Source organism: Astyanax mexicanus, chromosome 2 (assembly GCF_023375975.1).
Source record: "Astyanax mexicanus isolate ESR-SI-001 chromosome 2, AstMex3_surface, whole genome shotgun sequence".
Classification (NCBI taxonomy): Eukaryota; Metazoa; Chordata; class Actinopteri; order Characiformes; family Acestrorhamphidae; genus Astyanax; species Astyanax mexicanus.
The window spans coordinates 62,673,450-62,701,085 of NC_064409.1; the positions used below are offsets into that span (position 1 = coordinate 62,673,450).

General features: G+C 38.6%; 1 protein-coding gene across 3 annotated transcripts in view; it reads left to right on the top strand.

The window, feature by feature from the left end:
- The first annotated feature begins 16,797 nt into the window (after nt 1-16,797).
- The window catches only part of lsp1a (lymphocyte specific protein 1 a), a 46,487-nt gene continuing 35,648 nt past the window's right edge, over nt 16,798-27,636 (top strand). For all 3 annotated transcript variants that reach the window (XM_022672135.2, XM_022672137.2, XM_022672136.2), the window contains exon 1: nt 16,798-17,138. In XM_022672135.2, the coding sequence (XP_022527856.2) occupies nt 17,080-17,138 (59 nt within the window). In that variant the 5' untranslated portion in view covers nt 16,798-17,079. The remainder of the gene's footprint in view (nt 17,139-27,636) is intronic.

Below are 27,636 nucleotides of genomic sequence, written 5' to 3' on the forward strand. Positions count from 1 at the left end.
TGGAGTGATTTCATGACAACACCTAAAAGTGCGGACCGTGGTCCGAACCAAGGTTCATGTGTTTGCTACATTGCATATATTTGGTCCGCTTATTTTTGTTTTCACACTGCAGTTTAGGGAGCGCACCAAATACCTTTACGTATCGATGCGTTTTCCTTAACTTGACGCTGATTGGTTTTAGAAGGACATGCGTCTGACGTTGGCGTGTTGACAATTTAGCGGGTGGTTCATTCGGTGGAAAGCCTTTCCAGGATAAAGAAAAAATGAATGAACAGATTCATTTAATCTCCATAGTAGTGTTGCTATTGTGGTTTTTATACCAGCAGCAGCAACTTCAGGCACAGTACACTGGGTTAGTTTAACTTCACCAAACGAATGTGCTTGTCCTGAAGCAACTGTATCCACAGCTCATTTTTCCTGCTTTTCCGGTTATTTTGAGAGGATACTGACTCTGCCCACTTTGGTAGCGTCATGCCGTCCAGCCCCGCCTACTTTGTCAGCATCATGTTTTAGCTCCGCCTCTGAACGGAAGTAAACAATGTACGGGGCAGTTAGCGGACTTTAAGTATAAGGACTTTATGTGCCTTGTCGTCCGGCTTAAATACTGTGTATACACTACAAGCTTGCGAGACTGACAAGGCGTGGCGTGGACAAAGTGGGTGGGACTGGACGCGCTGGACGTCCATCTCCGCCTTCCCCCAGTCTGCAGTCAGTAGTAGCTGGTTATTTTTCTTCTTCTGCTGCCGTTGTTGAGGAATGCCTGCTCAGCTTCCGGTATGAAAGTTAGAACCATAATTCTCTCTTCCGGTCTTGCCTGATTGATCTGTACAGGTTTTAAATAATCAGTAGAAACCTATACTATAAGATGCACTTAAAATCCTTCAATTTTCCCCAAAACTGACAGTGTGTTTTATAATCCAATGCGTCTTATGTATGAATTTTACTGGTCAGGTTGTAAGGAGCAGTAAAGCCACTCTGCTGAAGAGAGGAATTACACAGTTTCAGGGACGTTCTTTATCCAGCACGGAGGCTGCAGCAGTATTAGCATTAGCTGCTAACAGCAACACTAGCTCATTCGCCATTCAGAGGTGAGTATTATCAGACTGTAGTCTGTGTGTTTACCATATTAAAACAAGCTACGCGCCCTGGCTTACTGGAACTCTCAGGGTTCCTCAGAGTAGTACTGTCGGGAGGCATTTACTAGCGCTAAGTGCAGCTAAAAAATATTGGAAATCTAAGCTTACTGTAAATAAACAGAAGCACTTTACTCACCCAGGAGAGGAATCTGTGTAAATTAACATTCAGCGCTCTTTTAATTTTAAAATATTTTTTTTTAAGAATTACAGTTTTGTTTACAGTTTTGTTTTCCTTTACAGAAGCGACACCCCTGTTCCCTACTATTGTAGCTTTATACACTAGCTTTATATATATATTTATATATAAATGCCTCAGCATGTCAAAAAGCTGGAGTTAATTTAACACATATTTTTGTATGATTAATATAACAAGTATTAATTAATATTTTTTATTAATATAACAAGTTCAAATTATTATTTTGATTTATATACATATATGTTTTATGAATAAATTCTATTAAATACTTTAAATGCAATACATGCAGAGGTTTATGTTTAGTATTTGTCATATCTGCTGATACCTGTTATCTCCTATACTTAATTTATTCTGTTACTGCACTACCTCATATCTACAACTGATTACCTTCACACTTTGTATAGTTTTTGTATTTATATATTTATATATATATATGTTTAAAATCTCAGTTTATCTATCTATCTATCTATCTATCTATCTATCTATCTATCTATCTATCTATCTATCTTTATATATTTATAAAGAAAACGGAAACTTCCAAACTTTTGAACAGTAGTTTATGTTCTTTTGTTTTTTTGGGTCAGTTTAATTGGCATCATCATTGACTCTAGAGGTGTGTGTGTGTGTGTGTGTGAGTGAGTGTGTGTGAGTGCAGCACTGTACATTCCTCCTCCTGGGCTCTGGGTCAGCTCTTGTGGGGCTGAGAGATGACTGGATTTATTTCCTGTGATCAGCAGAAGTTTCACTTTCATCACTGAGCTGAAACGAGCAGGGCAGAGGGGGGGCGGTGGAGAAGGTCAGAGGTTGCGTTTGTGTCCACAGGAGCCAGCACTCAACCACCGCAATATGGACATTCCAGAAAGATCCTTTATTATATCATAAATTCAGCCTGTTTAAAAGTTATTTATAGATACTCATTTGTTCAGTGTGTGGGAGGTGGGTTTTTTTTAAAGGGGAGGTGTTTGTAGATGATGAGGACATTGTGTTAGTAGCTATTGTGCTCTTTTTTTGTTTGCATATCAAATAATTGCAGTGATAATCACAAAGCACGCATGAACGACAACAAAACTGTCCACAGTTGTATCAACATAACTGACCTCCCAAACCTAATTAACCACCAGATATCTCATTCACCACAGCTGCAGGGGAATTTTAATGGGTCTTTATCAAAATATTGGACTTTTGGCCCTTAAAATCTTTAGAATATTATTTAAGATATAATTCTTTTGACTATTACTCATATTTATAAGACTTAAGACCACACAAAAATCCTTTTTCCAGCTGAATCCCTTTTTATTTCCTCATGCATGCATCCACCCACTACTGGGTGCACAATAACAGGATGGACAATTTTAGTGAAAATTTGCGTTTGATGAAAAAGTGTTGAATTGTTCATGGTGACCAAAATCACATTTTGAATTTCTAAAAATATTTTACTTACCTTGATATTTTACCACAACAGAGTATGGAGACAATATGAGAAATATTAGGTGAAATAAAAAAGCATTAAACTGGTGAACAGTGTCTTCAGTTTCTTTAAAATAAAACAGTATAAATGTTCTGATGTCATTTATGTTAAAGATTTCTTTTAAGGGCCGGGGTAATATCAAGATGACAGGAAAAATAGTGTTGTTGAAGCACTTTATGAATTGTTCAATTTACCAAGGAAGCACTGCTGACATTGCAAAAGAACAGCACCACACAGTATAAAATGTGTACAAAAAGTACTTTAAAGTAATGGTAATCATTCCACTATGTTTGTAATAACATGTTTTCAGAAAGAAATCTTGAAAATGTATTGTTTTCTGAAATTTAAACAACTATGCTGGCACATCATATTGATATTAACCCTAAACTTTTATTAGCTGTCTTAGTCCAGCATTATATTTACTCTTGATAAAAAAAATAATAATAATAAAACTTTGCTCTGGACTGGTTCCCCATGAGCCCTTTTCTCGCTCTTTGTAGAGGTGAATTTGGGAATGAAGGTCTGGAGGAGAGGACACCCCCCGCAGGCCCTAAGCTAGAGGGAGAGTGAGGTGGAAATGTAGAGGAGGTCTAAGTGTAAGTGTTTATTCATGTCAGAGGATCACAGCTCTGCTGTATTTACACCACAAATCAGGGAGCAGGGCCGCGGGGTCAGGATGGGAAAAGAATGTGAGGAGAATGTGAAGTGGATTGGATAAGTGGTGCAGCTGTGATTGTCTCGTTTTTATCTAAACAGCACCCAAACATGGAGAAATGAGTCACACATCTGTAACATTATGAAATTCACAAAGTGCTTAGGCCTCCGAATGTTAATACTGTGTAGCTGAATGCAATTTTCTTTAGAACAAACAATTTACAAAGACTCAGAAATCAAGAATTTTTCTACATCACGTTTAAAAAATGTCATTAAGAAAGCAAAAATGTTTGCTATGTATCAATATTTGTCAAAAACCCTAGCAAACTAAAGAAACAAAAGCCGAGGATTGTTTTTTTATACTAGTTAGGCACTACTGTTTTACAAATCTGTTTTATTGCTCTTTTATATTTGCATTGCTCATTGTAATCTTCATGTTGTTTTTAGGTAGACAATTTCAAGATCTGTCCAGGGACAACGGATGAAAAATAGCCTTTAGGCTAAGTCTGGTGCGTTTACAGTAATGTCAATTAATGTACACTGTCCCTGTTAAATAAACAATTAAATAAATTAATTAATTAATACTGAAAACTCAACATCTTTCAAAACATCATGCATTTATTCAGCAGAGACATCACAATTTTCCATGTTTAATTTAATTTAATACAATTTTATTTCATTTTATTTTATGCACAATACATCAAACATGGTAGGTAAAGCAATACAAGAAAAGAAACAAAAAACAGTACAGGAAACAAAAAAGCCCAACGGGCATTCCTGATTGAATTCATATTATATAAACTTTGGGTTTACAAATAAGAAGGGGGAAGGAGGAAGGAGGAAGAAGAAAGTAGTGCTGAATGGCATTAAAATATATATTAGTAAGAGGAAGTAGACTTTAACAATATTTTAAAGGCTCTCAGGTTGAGTGGCAAACAGGTCCAGATATATGGTCCCCTATGTGAAATTGTGAATTGACTTAATCTCTTGTTCTGTCTCAATTTCTTAGTCAAAGTGTTCAATCTTAGTGTACTTTCACACTGACATTGTTTGTTCTCGACCACTGGCCTTTCTCAGTTACTCTGTATCTACTGTAACTGTAGATTAATCCTTTTTGCATAAAACAATGTATTCTCAAAGTAAGAGAACTATTTGAAGTGCTAGACTGATGCTTTTTTGTTATTTAATTTAGTTATTTATTTATATTTTTTATTTTATTTTTATTTATTTATTTTTTCCCATTTTCTCCCAATTTGGCTATCCAATTGTCCCACCCTTTGCGTATCCCCATCACTAGTTGCACCTCTGACCCGAGGAGGGTGCAGAGGAGCACAGTCACCCTTTTTTTCTGAGCTGCTTCCGATGCATCATTGCCTGAGCGGCTAGCGTGCTCGGCGGAAAGCGCAGTGACTCAGTTCTGACAAATCCGCTCGCAGAAGCCTCGTGCCGGGAGAGAGCGCCATCTACCCACCCGTAGGAAGCAAGGCCAATTGTGCCCCCTTTAGGTGCCGGCGGCTGATGGCAGAGCTACATGAATGGAATTCTAACCTGCGACCTCCTGTTCATGGTGCCAGAGCATTAGACCCCTGGTACACTCAGTTCGCAATTGTTATTTAGTTATGGTCAGAAAGATGCGACATTAGCTGTGTGAAATAATACAGTCGCCTGTCATAAAAAAGTTACTTGAGTTTAGGAGCATAATGAACAACTGACTGTCGCACAGACATTAGCTGCATTCCAAATGCTGGTTGATCAATACGAACAGCATCAATGAGCTGGATGATTAGTATGACCAAGTATGACCAAAATAAATAGAGGCAACATACATTATGCTGGCCAGGAGCTGGATAACCAGCTAGTTTACCAGCATGGAGTTTGTGCCCGTACCATTAAAAGCTGATCCTAAACTAGACTGAACACCCTGTAACAGTGCCAGGATGTAGAAATCCTCTGGGTGGGGGATCATCTCATTATCCACTTTATTGTTTTGACAGTGGACCCTTTACTGCTGTCAACGAAGCCAACTAATAACTGGCCTGTCTGCCGGATAATAGGGAGCGTCGTGCTTATCCATGAAGGAAGCCAGTTCAATACACTCATTAACATTCTAAGGGGATAAGACTGTAACCTGACTCCACTGTTTACAGATAGCATATCTGAGCTTCTCCACAGTAATAAAGTGGCCTTCAACATAATCTGTTTAAAGTCTGCTTGTGTTTGAGGCTGTCTTATAGGTGTGACGCTGTAGAGTGCCCTTAAGGAAGACACTGATTAAAGTGTGAGAATAATTCCATCTAATTAGTGAAAATATACCAAAAGCATTTGTGAAACAGTGATGTGCCTAATGCATCTCTTATCTCCTTGCTTACAGTAATTTTAGCTGTGATTACTGTCCAGGAGTCACAGTTGGAGGTGAGGATGAAGCTGAAGATCTACTGTAAATGGAGGTGTCAACTACGTGCTCTACATGGTACAGGAGGTCCTAGATGAAGCTATAAAGGTGGGAATACATGCTAAATTTCTGATGACTAAGCATTAGTCATTTTAAGAGAATCACAATTAAAAACTGTGGTTGCAATGGTATTTACAGTGGTTGTCAGCCATACTATGATATGGAAGTTGATGGTTACATACAATGTACATATGCATAATACTGGTATAGGAAACAAATCTGTACTATTGTTACTATTCTCAGAGTTTAAAATGCAATATAAATCAACAGATTAGTCAATAATTAATATATTTATTATTTATTATAATGATGAAATAGATTGAGAGAGCTTCACCTCCTGCACATATACTTCCATAAAAATACTAACTTGAACTATTGCGCATTTCTTTAAATGACAATAATAATTCACAAGAATCAAATAATAAATAATAAGAAAAACATTAATACATAGAAGAATGCATTATAAACTGTAATACTGAAAAACTATTAAATATTTAAGCATGGAAATCTCTTTAACATTGAAACCCTAGTTCTAATTCAGAATTTCATGCAACCTTTTAAGTTAATTACAGAAAATGAAGGCAAGCCCTAAAGTAGCTTATTGTGAAAAAAGCATCCAGCCCTAGGACTAGGAGGATTTCACATTTTCAGAGAGTCAAGTCTGTGCTGGTCAACAGTTTCAAAGCAGTCTATCCAATTGGCAGTTTAGTGGAGAACTGTGACATCTGACCATTTCAGTATTTGATAGTGAATTATACACTGTTCAAAGTATAATTAGGGACTTTTTGAGGGTAAACTGTGAAAAAAACTTTAAATGTGTATCAAGAAACCTCCAGAAACCATCTTCTAAAAAAAACTTTTACGTAAACTGACTGTATCTCCATCTTGTCCATGTGTTGAAAGGCCATCAATCTGAACTATCACACACTGACACCCTATCACAGCACCCTGTGCACACTCCTTGTATGAAGGCAACTGACCCAGAGGCATGCCAGTGAAGAGAAATTCAGCCTCTAGGGAATAAAGACTGCCAAACGCTGATGTGCAGCCATCAGCATGGAGTGTTTGCGTTTCACTAAATTACGATGCAAAATGTGCTCCTGTAACTGGAACCGCCAAAACTCTGTTAACCCCAAGAGGACGCCTGCTATAGCAGCTGTTATCATCCATAACAAGCCTAGGAGAATAAGAACTGAAATGGCCAGACTGATTCAGGAAAGGAGGCCAAAGACGTATTGGGTCAGTGAGGTTGTCCTGAAGTGTGAGGCCACGGATAGTGCAATAAACTGAACGCAGAACCAGCGTGAGGGAGCATTTAACCCAATTCACAAGCTTGATGTGCCTCAGGAGAAAAAGTTTGTCCAAGATAGCTTGGCTGTATGTTGAAATGCATACATGCTACTGGAAGTGTGGGATATGAGCTTTATTCCAGGAGGAACTAGGAGGGGGCCAGCAGCTCAGCAGCCAAGGCTTCTTTATTAGTAATAAGTCTCCAGCAGTTGTCAGTGGCTCAGCGGGAAGTAAGCCTTTTAATAGGGTTCTGGGTAAAGCAATGGCCTTACCTAGTAGCTGTTTGTGAGTATTGCTTGAAAGCTTATGGAAAGCTACAGGTTACATCCCAAGGTAGTGTTTTGTCCAGGTTATTTATTATGAGTTTTTGGAGGACAGCATAGAATCTCAAATATCTGACACCAGTCTGCAGAAACATTATGGTTGCAATTTCTCTGATTTTGCTATTTATTGGTATATGTTTGAGTAAAATGAACATTGTTGTTTTATTCTATAAACTACAAACAACATTTTTTTCAAATTCCAAATATAAATATTGTCATTTAGAGCATTTATTTGCAGAAAATGAGAAATGGTTGAAATAACAAAAAATAATATGCAAAGAAAACAAGTTCATATTCATAAAGTTTTAATATTTGGTGGAATAACCCTTTTTTAATCACAGTTTTCATGCAACTTGGCATGTTCTTCTCCACCAGTCTTACACACTGCTTTTGGGTAACTTTATGCCACTCCTGGTGCAAAAATTGTGATCCATCTTCTGCTTAATTATATTCCAGATTTTTTCAATTTGGTAAAATCAAAAAAACTCATCACTTTCAAGTGGTCTACTATTTTTTCTCAGAGCTGTATGTACAGCGGGTGACTTAGCAGTTAGAGCACTGTGCCATCAATGGCAAGTTTCTGGTTTTAATACCTGATTTGGGCAAGCGGCAATTGCTGGGCCCCTGAGCAAGGCCCTTAACCCTCACTGCTCCCTGGGTGCAATAGCTATGGCTGCCCACCACTCCAGGCATGTGTGCTCACTAGTGTTTATGTGTGTTCACTTTTCTTCTTGTCTTGTCCTGTCTTGTCTTTTGAACAATCCAAGTTAGCCAAAGCTACTGACACCAAGCCTTTAATGTGCATGAGTACTTGTAGTGTGAAGGAGCAAAACAGGTCACAAGCAGAAAAAAAAACAAAATATACATAAAACAAGATAAGGATTACACATTGTTGCCTTGATTTCTTCTTTAATTACTCTGTAATTTATAGTTATTAAAAGGACAGGGGTAAATACAGCAATTAATACAATAATCGTTCTAGGATGTGGACCAAAAAAACTGCACCAAGACCCTTAATAGGAGATGGTTTTGGTCTGTCCCAAACAAACTATAAAGCAGGTTTTCTATGGTGAAGGCTTGATTTGAGTGGTTCCTGTAGCCAAGTGTTAACTTGGTTTATTATCTATATCACTACTAAAACTATTTTAAAGGCTACATCTGTAGTTGCTCCATGTTAAAGAGCACAGAAATGTGCACTAGTTCTGGATTTACAGTTTTGCTCCTGCCCAAGACAGAAAATTTGGTTCTCTTATTGTGAGTTTACTTTTTCCATGTGTGAAACCAAACCAAACCAAACCAAAGGGAAAGTTTGTACCTGAGCAAACATTCTAGAAAAGTGTAGAATATGAAAAGCCTATAAATTCTGCTGTTTAAAAATCAGTAAAACAAGCAAGTATACAAATCCTTCTACTGAATTTCCTGCTTCCAACTTGTTGCCAGAATCGCAGGTGTAGTGGCTGCCAGCTGCTCTGCACAGTTTTTGTGCTTCAATGCACACATGTATGCAGATTGAAAAACAGTTCACTATTTCCTTCCTGGAATCGACCCCTGGTGGATTATAAAAAAGAACAAAGAACTGACTTCAGAAACATGACAAAAGGACTGCTTATTACTTAACATGCATATATTAATTGTTTAATAAGTTGTTTATATAATAAGTTATTTACAGTATTTATTGTCTTTCTAACAGGTCTTCTGTAGTTGTGTAAAGTCATAGTTATAGTTATCTCATAACAAGTTTATCATCAACATCTAAGCACATAAGTGATAATGGTTAAATAGAAGCCCCGCTCCAGTTAATGTTCTCATGTGTGTTTAATTACTCTGGCAACTATGTTGATATGAGATCTTACAGGACTCCCATATGACCATACAAATCAGATTTGGTCACTTAAAATTTGAGATCTGAACTAATTTGATTTAAGAAATAAATCTGCTGTGACGAAGGCCTTAGTTACACGCTAGTGTTGAAACTCCAGCTCAAGCTCAGTTTGCATAGAAGATTAGAATGACCTTTAAAAGATCTCAACTCGAATTTTATTTTTCTTTTTTTTGTGATTGCTTTTCTATTAAAGGTTTTCTTGATAACAGATGTAACAATATAGTGCATTACAAACAGACAATGTTTTACTATCCCTCCCAGATTTAGCTTTTCTATTGACCTGAGGGAAAAAACCATTCTGGAACCTTGTGGTATAGGCCAGAAAATCCACGGTATTACCTGCCAGATGGCAAGAAAACAAGCCCACTATTGGTTTGTGCCTGGCTATTGATGATGCTTTATACTTTCCTCATTGACGTTGTCACACCTTAGCCCGTGTCTGTCTTGTGTTTTTCCTTTTTTTTGGTCCCCTGTTCTCCTGTCTTGTGTTCCTAGCCATGTGCTCTTTGAGCACATGACCCTGTTTTGTTATTGTCCTGCATCCGGCCTAGCCCCTCCTTTCTTGTTTGTTACCCCGCCCCCTTGTTATTGATCCCAGGAGTTCCTCACCCTCATTGTTTATATAAGCCCCTTTGTTTCAGTGTTCCTCGTCAAGTCTTTTGTTTGCCTTGTGTGCTCCATATCGGGTTTGTTATTTTGTATTCCCTCATACTCGTAGCATTTGTGTCTTGTATCTTACATATTCTTTGTATGCTATGTGATCTTCGCTTTGGTTTGCATGTTTATGTTGCTCATAGTCTGGTCTTGGTTCATCTGTTTCTTGGTTTCATAGTTTCGTTTGTTCTGTCTAGTTTTGTTATTTTTAGTCTTGTACTTGTAGTTTAGTTTGCTTTGTCTTGTTTATTTGGTTTTTTTTTTGTTTTCTGTTTAGTTTTTGTTTATCTTGTTTGTTTCAATTAAATTATTAATATTTGTGCGTACGTCCGTATCATCCCTTGTTTGTGACAGACATATATCACAAACTGTGTCTTGAGTTGATCTTCAGTTGTCTTACTAGAGCTAGAGCAGGATAACATGCTGCCCAAAATATTTTGGCATTCTTGATTGAGAAGTTGGGTTTAAGAAGAATAAGTAGAGCAAGAAGGATAGTCTGTTCTCAGTGAAAATGCCTGGTAATTCAAACCTGGTAGAAGATGCATTGTGTAAGTTTACTACTTTAAATAATCACCCAAGTGATGTGACACTTGATGGTGTACAAAACATGATGTCATTTTCCTTAAAATGCATTGTCTTCTAAATCCATGCACACGCAGCTCTGCCAGGCCAGGCTGAGATTAATTGATGTTCCTACAAGAGAAGTGTAAATCTACACTTATACTTAACAAATGTTTTACTCGTCCTATTCCTTTGGCCCACACTTTGTAACTCCATCTCTCTCGCTCTCTTCCTCTCACACACTCACACTACATTCACACAAAGCAGTGTCTGATGATCCTCCTCCCGTGTCTTAATAATGCCCTTACTCTGGGCGATCTGCCATGGCCTGGATTGAGTGCCAGAAGAATGCACGCTCGCCGCCTTCAGTGGATCTGTCTCTCTGTGGCAGGAAAATGTAGCTTTCAGTTCAGACTCTATTCAGTCTGTTACTCTCAACAAAAGTGACACCATTGCTTTCACATTCACAATGAACCCCTCCAAGAGAAAAGATTCTACCCACAACCCCCTCATCAAGCTGAGGAGGACATGTGTTTAAATAAGCATGTGGACTGAAATGGTAGAGTAATATTATTGGAGAATTGGAGAACATTTAAATGCTTTAAAGAACCTTTGCATACCTTGTTTTTAACCAATTCAAGTATTTACCCCATTTACATTATATAAAAGTTCTTTAAATTTACAGATCCCATTTACACCATTTATAAAGATGTATAAATAAAAAATAATGATTAATTAGGAACTAATGTTTTGACATTAGAATTGTTTCACAGTGGAACAATTAATAAATAATTAAATAAATAAATTGCATTTTCACATTAAGCTGCTTTTACAATAAATGATAAAAATTTGCACTGCACTCTTAAACTTCCCTGGCACAGTCCACCACGGAAGACACGCAGGATTATGTGACTCGAATAACCAAGACTTAAAGCACCACCTAATTTAAAAATGGAGGCAGTGCAAACATTCTCCTTGCAGCTGGAATTGCGGAGCTCTCACAAACTGATCAAAAACACTTTATTTGTTTTTTTTTCAGCAAATATTTAAATTGCTTATTGTTCTTGTATTGTTTGCAAATTTTATTTATTTATTTCTATATAATTAAGACATGCTAAAAAGTGGAAGTTGCAAAAATTACAGAAGCAGAAGTAAAATAAATGGTTGGGATTTACAGTCTTTCAACAAAGTTAAACTGTAAACAGTAAATAAAAAAAAATCTAAATTTGAGAAACATTGCTTTAAGGAGACACGATGACTAACAGACACTGATATTTTATACCTGCCACAGATTAGTTTGATTATAGATTGGCCTCTTGTCCAAGCTGTGTTCATCTTGTGCTTTCTTACTCTTACTCTCAATATTGGATGGTTTATTTGTCATGGTGGGAGAAGAGAAGACCCCTCATTACAGGTCTAATGATAAACACATTAAACACAGAGAACCCTGCATTTAATGCCTGAATTGTCCCTAATGTTTACAAGTTCTCTCTCTCTCTCTGAATAGGTGGGCAGTGCTAAAAGAAGGGATGAATATGTTGAACTGGGCAGAACACTGAGACCTGCTTGTTTCTTTTGTCTGAAATTATCAGGACTTTACCAGCACTCCAGATGTGAATGGTGGGTTCTCTGCCATGGCAACAGTGTTAATGTTGTTGGTCTGGTGAATTGAGGGGTCTCTGTGAGTAAGTGAGTGTGTGTGAATGTGCGCGCATGCGGCAGAACACAGCAGGGGATGCTGGACATAAAGGGGTGAGTGCTGGGATGGGCGTCTTTTACGGAGTGATCTGTGATCCGTGACGGAAAACGCAGGGAAGTGGTACTAGCTGCTCAAGAATGTGCTGCTGAGGGAGGTGTTACTGAAACAATGTGTCTTCCCGGAATGCACATCACTGAAAGAGTGAAAGAGCAATGCTGATAAACCGTTAAGACCTTTGCACAGACTTATACACAAATCCACCACAATATATCCAATATCTGAGTTACACTAATACTTATACAAACTTATACTATGGTTGGGATAAAAACAAGTTTTAGTGTGTTAAATGTGACAAAAAAGGAGTTGAATAAACCTAAAATGGAACTTGCAAAAATGTCAGAAATTTAAATAAAATAAGTGGTTTACAGTATTTTAACAAAGATTTTGGAACAGGGGATTGAAAAAAAAATCTGAATTAGAGAAACATTTCTTTAAGGAGACATAATGACTAACAGACAGTGGACACTGTTTGCACAGACTTATACACATATCCACAACAATATATTCAATATCCAACACTATAAAACACTAATACAAACATATACTATGGTTGGGATAAAGAAAGCTATTAGCTATAATTTCCTTTTAATGGAAAAACTCAATTCAAAATATTGTTTAGTCCAAGACTAGGCTTATTCTAAAATATTCTAATGCATGCGTTGAACTACTTTAAGTGGCACCAATTGCTGATACAGATGTGAAAATGTACACACACTCATGCTTGTCTAGTCCATTTCAGACATGTATTGCCTAAGAATACAATTTAGGACATTAACCTGAATTTACTGTCTCAATGTTCAATGCCAGGTGTGGACTATAGAGATATAAAGCATTGAGCTGTGGAGCAGTGGAACTGTGTTCTTTGGACTGATGGTTCTAATACTTTTCAGATAATTATTTTTTTTTAGATAAGGGATTTGGGGTGAGTTTGAGTGGTAATCATTTTACATCCTGACCTCTTGACTACCACTCTCGTCAATGAAAGCAATCAAAATCCTTACAGCAATGCTCCAAGATGTAGTACTAAGTGCATCTGGTTTGTAGAGACAGTTACTCCAACAAAAGCAGGAGAAACTCTTTTCTAATACCCTCAATTTCAGACAAAATCACAGAATGAGCAAGTGTCCCAAAACAATTCTATACATATATACAGCTCTAAAAAAACATAAGAGATGAAATAAAAATGATGAGTTTCTTTGATTTTACCAAATTGAAAAGCTCTGGAATATAATCAAGAGGAAGATGGATGATCACAAGCCATCAAACCAAACTGAACTGCTTGAATTTTTACACATGGAGTGGCATACAATTATCCAAAAGTATCATGTAAGACTGGTGGAGGAGAACCTGCCATGATGCATAAAAAGTGTGATTAAAAAGCAGAGTTATTCCACCAGATATTGATTTCTGAGCTCTTTATAAAAACTTTTTGAATATAAACTTGTTTTATTTGCATTATTTGAGGTCTGAAAGCTCTGCATCTTTTTGTTATTTCAGCTAATCATCATTTCCTGCAAATAAATGCTCTAAATGACAATATTTGTATTTGGAATTTGGGAGAATTGTTGTCTGTAGTTTATAGATAGTTTATATATTTTACTTAAGTATTTACCTATAAATAGCAAAATGAAAGAAACGGATTCAGAAACTGAAACTGAACTGATTTTTTCCAGAGCTATATATGGTGTATATTCTGCTTTCTTAAAGGAGGAGTCTGTAGGCTTGGGAATCGAGAATCGATTCCTGTTGAGAATCGATTCCGTGTGTTTCGATTCCACGGAATCGTTTGGCACCTTGCTTAATGATTCTCTTATCGATTCCAGACAGCACGATCACGCAAGTTACACATGTTACGCAAGTTACGCATGTTACGCAAGTTACGCATGATTGAGTAAGCACGTCTTTTCAATGGCGTCCACTAGGTTAAAACGAAAGTTTGGCTTCATTTCACGCTACACAAGGATGGCAACTGGCTGAAAACTACCTCTGTGTGCAGGCTTCCTCCACCCCATCTGAGAGGGTGTTCTCCACAGCTGGAGACACCATAAGCCCCGAAAGATCCTGTATCCTTCCAAAAAAAGCAGATATGCTCGTCTTTCTGCAAAAGAACTCTTAATTTTCCCTACTACTACTTGAGTGCACACACACACACACACACACTCACACACAGTAAACAACATATCTAGAGTATTTAAGTCCCCTTTTGGTGAAAAGCAGATATGTTTATCTTTCTGCAAAATAACTGTTAATTTTTCCTACACACACACTACTTGAGTGCACACACACACACATACACTTGTTATTAGAGAGTATTTGCTACATTTCCATATTGCCAGTTGCACATTGTTGTGGACATGTTGACCTTGTTGTTGAGTTTGTAAGGTCGTATGATATTTAAGTAAACAAAGTTGGTGCTTATGAAACTGTTTGCTCTCCTTTTTTCCCCAAATTGGAATTGATAAGAGAATCGATAAGGAATCGAATCGTTTCACAGAATCGATAAGGGAATCGGAATCGGAAAAATCTTATCAATTCCCATCCCTAGGAGTCTGCACGTCTGAAGAAAGACTGTTGAGGTTTGAACTCAATGGAAAAACTGATACATCTGAACACCAAGAGAAAAATATCGGAATTCAGAGAGTCTGGTATCTGTGGGTTAATTAGTATTAATAAGAGGAAGCACCTCATATTCCTAACAAAACAGCAGTGGCATCAGCTAAGCTAAAAAGGAAGGTAACATTATCTAGTGGCAATTGTATTCAAAATCCAAATATACTATACTAAAAGACAAATAGCGTGAGCTGTCGTTACAACAAACATCACAGCATATAATGTAACCAATGTCAGCTTTGTTTGTGTGTTGGAAAACTACAAGTGCTACGATCAAGCTAACCAGTTCACACTAGATATCACAAATATTAGTAAAATGGACAACACAATTTTATCTGTTAATGATACTGTCCTGTCTATCCCTTTCCATGCCTTTTAGCTCACATAATCCTGTCCACCATTAAAACTCCAACCCTCTCCTGTGTTGACATGGCTCTTTGCCTCATTGCCTGAAGTTCATTCTCAATCTTTGTTCTTTAGATCTTCTTTTTTGCTATTTCTTAGACATCTGTCTACTTAGGTTTGACAATGAATGGAGTACATCAAGAAATGTGTTGTGTTGAGTGAATGAATCTTTTGGTCACATTTACATCAAAAATACAAATTATGATATGAGCTCTTTCATGGACAGATATGAACATGTATTTATTGACAAGCTGACAGCACTGAAAAAAAAAAAGTGTTTCAGGCGAGAACTCTTTTGCAGCTTCACCAAAGTTACAGGGTACAGTAGCTGTGTTCTGGTCCTGGATTGGCAATAACACATGCTATTTTGCTTATTACACATCACTGTATCGTCAAAATGAGTCTGAAACTGTCACTGTAAGTTCACATTTCTACATTACTTAAATATCACTTACTGTGCCTTTAAATTACTGATAAAGAATAGAGTAATAAAAAAACACTGAACTGTAGCTCTAGCTGAGGTCTAGCTCTGAATTTACCAGTGGAAAGCTTGGCAAAGATAGATGGAGTTCATTTTAATGAATGTGGCGATGCTGTTTCTTAGCCACAGTAATAAGTTATTGGTAAGAGTTGTCCTGCCCAATTTCTTGTAGCAATTTCTAATTGCAGCTTTAATGAATGCGATATACAGCATGCTTGGTGTAATAAAAAGAGGGCTGCTTTTTATATCAGGGTCACTATGGAAGTTTTGGAATCACACAAATGCTTTTTTAGCACTCCTCCCATCTTCAACCAATTAGAGTGGAGTATTACTGTATTGCACAATTTTTCCTTTTGTAATACAGTGTATTAAACTATTAAACTACAACAGGCTTGATATGCGACCTAGTTCCTTTTTTTTGTACAACACGTATTAAACTGACATTTTATATCATTATAAAGCATGAGACTCGATACGTGAAATGTAAGCTTTGATTTTTGAGGACTAGTGTGCTGTGATGTAAGGCAAGATAAATAAGCTCCATATTTCTTGCTGTATGTTTTTTGTTTTGAAGTGTTTTCAATAGCCTCTGCTGGTTTCATGTCTTTGTAAGAAGAGAAAGAGAAGGAGAGATTGAGTGAGATTGAGTTCTGTGGAGGGGGACTGGGGGGCTCAGGGGGGTGGATTAGTGGCATGGGGTGGAGAGTATCATCTTACATTTCCCTCAGGGACAGCCACATGACCTCACGGAGAAGTAAAGGGAGGGGGAAAAGATGTTGAACTATGGCCTGAGCTCTCTCTCAATGAGAACCACATGCAGGAACGAGGGGGAGTGAGGGAGGAGAGGAGAGGAGGAGGAGGAGGAGGAGGAGGAGGAGGAGGAAGAGAGGAGGAGGAGGAGGAGGAGGGCTGTGACTAAAGCCTGCCTGTCTTTCAGAGAGGAGTGTGTGCTGTGTGGGTCTGGCTTGATATTTTCAGCAGGCAGAGCAGAGGAGAGGACCTGAGAGGAAGTGGCTCAGCACTCTTAGGAAGAGTGATAGTGTGTGTATGTGTGGAGAGCAGCACAGCAGATCCAGACACAAAGGAATACAAAGCTTTTCTCAACACAAAGAACTGCCCTGTCAGCTCCACCAGACCAGGAGAGAGAAGGACAGTGCTGTTGGACAGAAGGGAAACAGTGCTGCAGTCCAGAAACAGAGGATAGAGACATGTCAAGTGCAATCCTGAGACGAAACTCGAGCAAGCAGGGCTTGCAGAACCTCCTGAGGTGAGGCAGTAATCTTTCAATGTAATGTCATTTAATACCAGGCTAGGAATTCTGTTATATGTTTATAGCGAGGCTCAGAGGTGGTTTAGAGGTGTAGTGTGTGGGTTATATCATGTGTTATGGCTTTATTCATCTTTATTTACCTTTATTCACCTTTATTTACCATTATCGTGAAGAGAAGGTCAAGAAAAATGGCTAAAGTTAATTGAACAATGTGTAGCCCATAATTATGTGTCATATTTGCATTCCTTCACTTTTTTTTTTTACTGGTACCACAAATGATTATTTGAGTGATGCCATAATAGAACAACTTTTGGTCCTTTAAATGGTTGAAAAACATTTTAAAGCTTTAATAAACCTTAATAAAAGCTTTGTAGAACCTCTAATAAAGTAAAGTTCTATACCAGTTTAATGTTCTTCCCAGAACTTTTATCACCAAAGAATCATCTATTAAAACTTTCTGGGATCTTAAAGAAGTTCTTCTTTTTTGTCACTGTTGGAAAACCTTTATTTCAGCACCTTGATATAAAGCAAGTGCTCATATTTTATTCAGTACTTGTTCAGTATTGAACTGCTACCTTGTCATCTTGAGAAATCTGTGCTGTAAGAAGACACAATGGCCGAGAGACAGTGGACACTGAAACTTTATACCTGCCTCAGATGTTTGATTAGATCCATCCTCTTTCCTGTCCAAGCCTTGTTCTTCTTCAGTGCTGCCTCACTCTTAGTATTAGTATTGAAAGGCCATTTGTCATGGTGGCAGTTGTTGCTGTTGAGTTTATTGTTTCTCTAGGAGATGCCAAATGGTTGTAAGGAGAGAAGCGGCTGAGGTGAGTACTAGATTGGAGCAAATGCCCCGTGATTAGATCTTGGGAGAGGTGACCCTGTGACCTATGTCTGGGGGCCAAACTGATGACAGACTCTTTGCAGGGGGCTACTAGGTGTTCAGGGGCTTGTTTATATGACAACAGCATTCCCTATGAGATCCTTTGTCTCACTGTATGCATTGTGTACTCTGTCGAGGCAACAAACAAGCTGTCTTTGGACAAGATAAGGGTTTATAAATGATTGTTGACTTGTGTTTATGGGTCTAGATAGTCCTATCATGATAATTATATTAGTGACATACAATATATTAACAAGTATCTCCTTTTTTTGTAATTTTTTAGTTTACTACATAATTTCAACAGAAAAACTGTCCCTTACACTGTGCCAATATTTCTTGATGTACAGACGAAAGGCAGTACTTTAAAATGGCCTAAAATAAATTCTTTTTACATTGACTTCCATTAAAAGTTTTGAAGATTTTTTCTCCTGAAAAGTTGCTGTTTTGGAGATACTTGTTTTTAATTGGACAGCGATGATACGGACATGATCTCATTAATTGTCAATGGGTTTTACAGCCCATTAATTAAACAGAATAGGCCACTATGCCAAAAACAGATATAGCATTTTTTTTAAAAACAATGCTAATATTTAACTTATTTTAAATAATTATTTAATAATATTGTTTATCAGATTTATTTCAGGGACAATGCATAATCCAAAAATATATAGTTATTATGACAGACCTAGTTAATAAATATTGCCTTTTCTTCTTGGTATGTGGAAGCTCTTCAAAAAGGTTTACACTGAAACACTGAAATGGGTTATTTCATGTTCCAAATGACCTTTTTCACACCTTAACTGTAAAAATTGTAAATTATCACGTGGGACTTGCATATACTGTGAAGCAAAAAGCCTAAAACAGTTAATTTGGAATCTCATACATCAAGATGGTGAGAGAACCTCACCCTGCATTCATACCTGTGAAGACAGACCTTCAGGTGGCTCAGGTGTGCTTTGTCAAAAGCATTTCAGGGAGCTACACACAGGTGGCATTGTAGGGGGTGGATCCATTTCTCAGAGCTTTACAAGAGCTGCCAAAACAGTCTTTTCTCACAGTCGACAAATTGGCCTTACAGTCGAGTTGCCTCTATTTGCCCTGATTTATCATCACTGCGCAGACAGACATGGGACACATTACTAATGATGACATGTACACAGCGCTTATGATATTACGTACAGAGTTCAGCACAGTTCAGACAATCATTTATTATTTCCTTTTTGCATTTACCTTCCTTATTTAAGCAACCCTGTGCTAATCCAGTGTAAAGGGTTCTTTAAAGGTTTTTTTGGCACTAAAGGAACTAATTTGTACATATCTCAGACACTGTTGTGTACGTTTCAGCATGTCTCTCGCCTGGAAGGCAACAGATACAAAAGAATGATCTGGATGATGTTAAAGTGCTGGGATCTCTGGCCACGCTGTGTACTAATCAGCTAGTGGTACCGCTAAATTAGGGTTGCAGCGGTAACCGGTTTCACGGTATACCATGGTATTAAAATGCACGGTTATCATACCGTGTGTGTTTGCTTATTACCGGTAAAAGGCAAGCCAGCGGAGAAACTCACCCGCGCATGCGCAACTCTGCTCCGCTTCAGCTGCTCAGCACACAGCGGTGAGAACGGCAGAAAGTGCATCAGACTAAACAAATCTCCGTCCGCCTAAAAAAAGACTAAACTAAAATCAGCAGTGTGGGACTATTTCAGATACCCGCCGAACACACCCGAGGATGGTTATCCGATCTATAATCAATGTGGCCGTAAAGTCACAGCTAAAGATGGACATACATCAAACCTGTTCTCCCATCTCCGAGAACACCACCCCGCCGTGCAGCGCAAAGTATGTGTTTAGTTTTAATCTGAACCTAAATAAAACCTCTTTGTAGTCGTGCACAACCCATGCGGTAAGCGCCCGCAAAAGCGCTGAGTTATCCGAAATTTGGGCACGCAGGTACAGGCGTGAAGTGCGTGCTACGATGGATTCACGTGTCCGTGTAAAGGTCCTGGCCGGACTGGATGTGAAAGACGCCATTCATTTACATGCGTTCATTTTCCAATTCTGACGTGCCTGTTTTTCATGTGTTAAAACCAGACTCGCTGTGAAAGCCTTAAAATAGAAATCTCTATTGTGAGGATCATGTTTACTTGGCAGTAAAACGGACGTTTACAACAGTTGTTGATCAGACACGGACCCAGGATCAGTTTATCAGATATTAAACTTAAATAATTGTACTGAATATTTTAAATACTTCTTAGAGGACATGTAATGTGTGTAACGTGTGTGTGTGTGTATGTGTGTGAGTATATATATATATATATATATATATATATATATATATATATATTTTTTTTTTTTATATGCACTCTTAATGCCCTTAAGAGTAGTGCAAAAACCTGGTTTCCTTCACTTGATTATTTTTTTTTAAGGAGACATTAAAATTATAATTGTTCCAGGTTTCTACAATAAATAGTTAATTGAACAAAAAACCTTTGTTGTAATTTCTTTAAGGGTCAGTTTTATAATATATGTAACAAACTGTGATACCGTGATAACCGTGATACCGCGGTATTTCCTGAGACGGTTATCATACCGTGAAAATTTCATACCGTTGCAACCCTATGCTAAATGTAAGAGAGATGGATGGTTTTGGGCTCTCGAACACTCAAACGAAGGAATTCCTCTAACTTAAAGCAAAGCAATTGCAGCTGTTAGTGAAATCTTTTCCAAGCAGCCTTAAAATTTGTGGTCTCTGTCATGTTTATTACTACCACAACAGTGGGGCTGAGGAAGTGTGTCATAAAATAAACTAGATAAGGAAGAAAGAGAGCAAAACTGCGTCTGAAAGGCAGATAAAGAGCGTTTGTGAGCTAAAGAACGGCCCATCAGGCCCATCGGGTAATAAGCAGCTTATGCGTTTGCCAGAGGGGGCATATGATGTATCACAGTGATCTGGACTGAATCAGCCTAGTTAGAAGGCTCCCCCGTCTGCACCAGCTTTTATCACGGAGTGATCTCAGGCATGAAGCATGCAGGTGAAAGCTGCGATCAATGTGTGCCTAAAAAACTTTGTGGAAGTAAAAAAAAAAGTTTTGGACTGTTATCTGAGAGCAGATTTCTGTTGGTTATTTATTATATACAAAGATGGCATAAATCCACAAGTCACACACTTAAGTAAAAGTACAAATATTTCAGTAAAATACATTTTTTGTTTCATTTTATTTTTTTGGAGCTAAGAGGCACAGTTTACCAGAAACACAGTAAAAACTTCACCTCTGTCAGTGTTGTCCATTCAGGTTAAGAATTGTTTTTTTAGACCATTAAAAACCCAAGTTTTACCCTTACCCTTAGATTCTGAACAGCAGTGTCCATGATTAGCTACCTGATTAAAAACCTAATGATTAAAAAAAAGAGTTAATAAAAATATTAAAGTTACAAGCATGATTATAATGTGTAGTAAAATATAGGGGGTAGTAGTAAAAAGTAAAGTTTGGCAGAAATACTCAATTAAAACAGAGTTATATTAAAACAAAATCTAACAGAAGTGTATTGTTTATAAAAGTGTGTGACTTAAGGAACTTGTAGGATTTTTTTTTTCTGTTTGAGACTGTGGAAGAACCCGATTTGAGAAACCTGTACACTGAGTAAACCCTTAAGAAAGATTACGGTGCTTCAGGGATCATTATTCCTATTCCTGGAGGTTCCTCAAAGCACCTTATGTGGTTTCTCCACTTTTACAAATTGAAGAACCCATTTAACAGTGAATAACAAAGTTTTAATTATTTGTAACATGCCACCTCTGATAACAGAGAGATAAATGAGAGAATCTGGGACTAAATCTGTACATGGGCAATAAAATGTGTGTAAAATTGCAGAACCAGTTTCTCTGTTGAGCTGGAACAGTGTTTATGTATGAATAGACAAGGTCAGAAGAGGTGCAGAAGAGGTGATGTCAGTGTGGCATATTGTTTTTAATGGAAAGAGACTCTGTGAAATGTCTAGGTAAAACATCTCTAACTGCTGACTGACCCTCATTGATACATTCTCTCAGTGTGTGTTGAACCATGACCCTCATGATCCCTGGGCCTTACGTCGTCCTCTCCTCTGTTTACGATACTGTGATAAGAGCAGCAGGAATGCAGGTTGGGAGGTGTGGGGGCTTAGCCTTTTAGAGGGAAAGGGCCAATAAACTGCCATCTGCCATCCCAGTGGTACGGTGTTTTTCCAAAAGTTTACAGGCAGGAGCAGGGAAAGGTAAACAGTCCTGAGCTTCACTGCACCAGACCTTGTTTAGCTAAGCGTGATCCAAACCATAGCGTCCAAATTTCCGTGTTTCAGGGAGTTTCTGTGTCATTGTCCCTAATGGAACTTTGCTGAGTCACTGTAATAACACACATGTATTAACACACATTGCAGTAATCAGTGTTCAATCTATAGAAACTGGTTCTTTTCCACTGCATGGAACAGCTCTAAATCACTCTGACACTTGGTTAATTCCCTAAAACACAGCTGTAAATGTTGATGTCGCAAAACACTGTTGAAACATTTGTTCATCTTCAAAAGCCCACAGTGCAATTTTACAAGCTACCATTGTGACTCATGGCCATGGACAAATGGCTAGTTTGTGCTAGATGTCTCATTGGTCAGTCAATGTTCTGCGAAGTTCACACGTCACATTTTGTTCTCTATTTGACTAGGGCTGGCCGATTCCAACAAGGTACCTACAAAGTAGGGCTGGGCGATTTGACTAAAAACTGATAGGCCTATGATATGATGAAAACATTAATAAAGTATAATTATTTAACTTATAAAAATATTAGTATTTTTTGTAACAAAATAAAATGTGGTATATTTAAAGAGCCAATCTAGCTGTATATACAAGTAATTATTTCACTGTTTCAGTAAACTGCAGTGAATCCTGTTTTTTTGCGTAATTAGCACAAGATTATTCTCTGTTGAGTGTCATCCCCCTACAAACCAAACAGTTTTCCACACAAACCACCCAACTTATGTTCTTTTTTTGCATTAAATCCCAATCAGATGTAGCATATGCAATATTAAGATATTTGTCAAATTTGAATACATTTTCTGAACCCTACCAGGAACCAAATTTCCCTAATAGAAAAGCAAAACAACAGAGCAGACTTGAATAAATTAGTGTGTGCACCATGCAGTGGAATAGTGCCAAAAGTGTCACTGTTACAGCAAAACCTACGCCTTAACTTAACAGGCCAGGATTTCTGTCTGCTTGACATTACACCACAACATCTTGAGGATTTCTATTTAAGCAATACATAGAAAGCTTTCATGTTTGAGAAGGAACATTACTGAAAAGCATCATTGTAATTGTAATAAAAACTATAAAAAATATTTACGTAAATCTGCTAATGTCAAAATATAATGAATAAAATCATATAATTGTCTCTTTCCTAAACTTTATTTTGAAATCAATAGAAATCCTGAATACAAATCAAACAGTATATGTGCTCCAAACCTTTAGTTTTGTTATGTTTTTACGTCTATTTTCAACCTTGCTGAATTTGGGTTGATTCCTGTTACTGATCTGGAATGATTAAGTGCAGTAGAGAGAAAACAGGCAGCTTTTCCAAGTGTCCTGTAGGAGTAAATAACTTATTTTACTGCAGGAAAGGGGGTTTTGTATCACCTAGACCTGTAGCCCATATGTGGGACAAGGCATTTAAAGGGGTTAAAAAATCTCCAAAATGGTAATCTAACAGTAAAAGGAAAAAAAAAAATTCCATGTATATTAATGATTTCATTCTACATTGCCCATTTCCACTCTTCCATTGGTCATTTAATGATGTTAAAAAGGTACGTAAAAGCTTTCAACACCGATAAATTACACAAATTCTAATCTGATTCAAAAACTCTGCTTTGCCAGGAGCCCCCTGCAGCTAGACAAGTGGAGCCTGTGGGGTTCCAGACTGCGGCCAAAGGAAATGGGCTGTTCAGTGTTCACAGTTACTGCTCTGTCGATGTCTGGACACTCAGACATAACACCATGACCAGAGCTGAGCTTTCACATGCTCGGAGGACACAGCCCTCATCTTTAATACGATAGCCTACATGATGATCCACATTACCATCAAAGAGCTTTGAGTCATGCCGTGGTAGCGCGGGATGCATAAATACAGACTGATATGATGCATGGTTTGAAAGATATATCTAACTTTAGAGAGCTGCCATTCATCTTAGAGCGGAGGGACGTCCTCAAACTGCCATAACCCCCCCTTTTCCCAGTGTGTAAATTAAATGTTTGTAGATGTAATAATTAGTATGAGTTATTGCATAGGGACTTTCCACATGTTTAAGTGGTGTTTTGAATTTCCACTGGTGCGCTTCTGGGGACACTGACTGGTTTGTGTGAGGGGGTTTGTCGAATCTCAGCTGCACACCGTCAGCTGGGAGACATTTGAGTTGTTGGTCTGGGTCAATAACTCTCTTTTACTCTCAAAATGTGGCTCACTGCAATGACATCATCTGGCTCAGCTGCTTGCAAACCCCATGCCCTAAACCTCAGATGGCCTTGCATGTAGGAACAGGGAGGAAGTAAGAGTGCTTGCTGGTTGACTTGCAAGAAAAGGAGAGCATTTATCTTCTGTGAAGACAATGGCCACAGAGAAAGAAGCATTAAGCCGTTTGAGTAGAGGGTGTGTGTCTTTGGTTTCCTGGGAAGAAACGGACAAAAAAGCAGTTTGGAACACGATGGTTTAACTGGCCTTCTAGCAGTCAAAGAATATATTGGCTTAATCTGCCCGAAACATTGTTTTCTAACCAGTTTTTCTGGTATTGCATTTAAGTTGTTGTTTAGCTTAATCCTGAGTATCATTGTCCACTGGAGGTCTAATGTACATAGTTTAAAACAGATACAGGAAACGGAAAGCTAGCTGCGTTAGTGCTTGTGTGTTTATTTGTGACAGAACAAACAAATTAGTTTTCAGCCCTGTTCTGTCCCTGCTGTAATTTTCTCAGTGCATACACATACACAGCTATTTTTTCCATTTAATACTAATTCCCCCTTTTAAAAGTTTAACATTCTGCTAGCTTGGTACATTTAACATATTTTACAGTTAAAAGTATGCTACTGGGAACACATTTCTGTTTTAATAGCTGCCGGTACAATTTTTGCATTTCATACACTCACCTGTACTCTCTTCCTGGTCTGGCAAAGGGCCCTACAATTGTTTTAGCTGCCCTTATATAGGGCCTGAGCAAAATTGGGGGCATGCTCACTGGGCCCATTTTGGGCCATACCATTTTGAGGGGGTTCTTTAGGGATTTTAAATATTTTAATTATTCTTTCCTTTTCTTATTTTCATGTTTATTATATTGGATTGTGGCCTATGACATGAATAATGATTATTTTGAGAATGTATTTTTCCATTGTCTGTTAATTTGATTTATTGTTTATTTTGTTTATAATTGTATCCCCCTGCAATGGAAAATCTGTTGGTTTTGGCTGGGTTGGGTAGACCAGTGGTGGCCTATTTAAGGTCTCATTTCATGTTGGATAGAAGATGGTTAAGGTTGAGATATGGTATGGTTGGTTGTCGTGTGAACCAATGTACGACTTAAGGAATATGTTGATTCCTTATGTAAATTTTTGTAAATAGATTTTGTTTTGTTTATTTTTTTTTGGTTTTCTTTTTTTTTGTTTTCTTTTGGTATTTTTCTGCATTTGTGCACCTTCACCAAATAAATTCACTTGCACTGGATGTGCTACTGCAGTTGCCATCATTTTTTCATTCAACCCACAACCTTTTTTCGGCACAACTACCCGCACCTATAAGTAAGGTGTGACAGATGGTGGCAGTGGTGGGATGGCAACACGCAGGACAGTGAAGGTGCCGAAGAGAACTGGTCTTCGTTCACAGAAGGTGGTTCCTGTAAAGACCAAAGCTCCTTTTACAGGATCAGACACAGATGAACCGTGGGACACAATGGACTCAGAGGGGGAATACACAGCCCAGGGTGCACGTCCAAAGGCACGGGATCGTCCACCTGCTGAGCCGCACAAGTCATCTGGAGTGTCTGAACTTACAGCGCTTCTGGGCCAGTTTCTCTCCACCCAGCAGAACCGAGAGGAGAGGCTACTTCACGAGTTCCGTGAGTTGAGAACAAGCCTTTCAAAACCACACCTACAACCAGATGAGATGAGCATTAATCCAGGTGCTCCTGCTGCAGCTGGGACTTCAAGGTCTTCAGTGACTTTGTTGTCTGCAGATGACCAGAGTCCCAGAGTGCCTCTTCCCACACCAGCACCCAGACGGCCTCGTCCCTTGGATCTCCCGGAGTTTCCAGAGCCAGTTCCACAACTGGCACAGGGTTTTCACCCTGCAGCAGTTCTCAGCCAGAGACCCAGAGACATTTACCGGACTGAGCCAAAAATGCCCACTTTCCAGGCTGGGGAGGACATTGAGAATTATCTTCTCCGTTTTGAACGTCTGGCAAGGACTTGGGAATGGCCAGTTCAAGAATGGGCTTGCCGGCTTGTTCCGTTGTTGACGGGCAAGGCTCTTGAGGCATATACGTCCATGGATGAGGACTTGTCAAACTCGTATCCAGACCTGAGGGAGGCACTGCTTGCAAAGTTTGACATATCCTGCGAGACTTATCGTCAGCGCTTCAGGGGGAGGTTCACCCCAGCAGGAGAGACACCCAAGGAGACATACCACCGTCTCAAAGGACTTTATCGTCGCTGGATTAAACCAGAACTGCATACCAAAGAAGAGATCGGGGAGTTCATCATACTGGAACAGTTGTTGCGCGTTCTACCAACAGATGTCCGCACCTGGGTCCAGGAGCATGAGCCAGCAAATGGACTGATTGCTGCACAGTTGGCTCAACAGTACTTGAATGCACGACGAGGACTGCCTTGTTCTTCATCAAGACCACAGAGGGACCCAAGACCTACTGAAGGTACTGTCAGCCCTTCTCCAGAGCATGGACCACCTAAAGACATGCGAGATGGACAGAAAACAAAAGGTACCTTGATTTGTTTTTATTGTCGGCAGCAAGGACATAAGGCATCTGTATGTCCTCTTAAAAGACCTAAACTGTCAAGCTACTGTTATGTGCCAAGAGAGGGGGACATTTTCTTATCAGACAGAGGGGAAGCAGTAATAACTGAGCCTAGAGATTTTGTTTCCAGCAGTTTGGGAAATTCTACTGACATTTCTGTAGTGGTTAATGGTCAACCTTTACAAGCTATGTTGGATACTGGGAGTGCTGTGACCTTGGTAAAGGGGGATTTTTTGCCACCTAGTCTGATTGACCATTCTGTGTTGACCAAAATACAATGTGTACATGGTGATGTAAAATGTTATCCTACAGCTGATGTAACTCTTGAGGTTTCTGAGAATGTGTTTCTTTTACGGGTGGGAGTGGTTAATGACTTGCCCAAAGACATGGTGATTGGCAGGGACTTGCCTGTCTTGGCTGAATTGTTAGAAGAAGCCCAGTCCCCTGTTAATGTCTCCTGCCCAGTGTTAACACGTTCCCAAACCAGAGTTGGTATTGAGCCACTTCCTTCTGTGTCTGATAGCCTGTTTGAGGGTGGGAAGGAGGGCCCAAAAAAGTCACGTCAGAAACGTC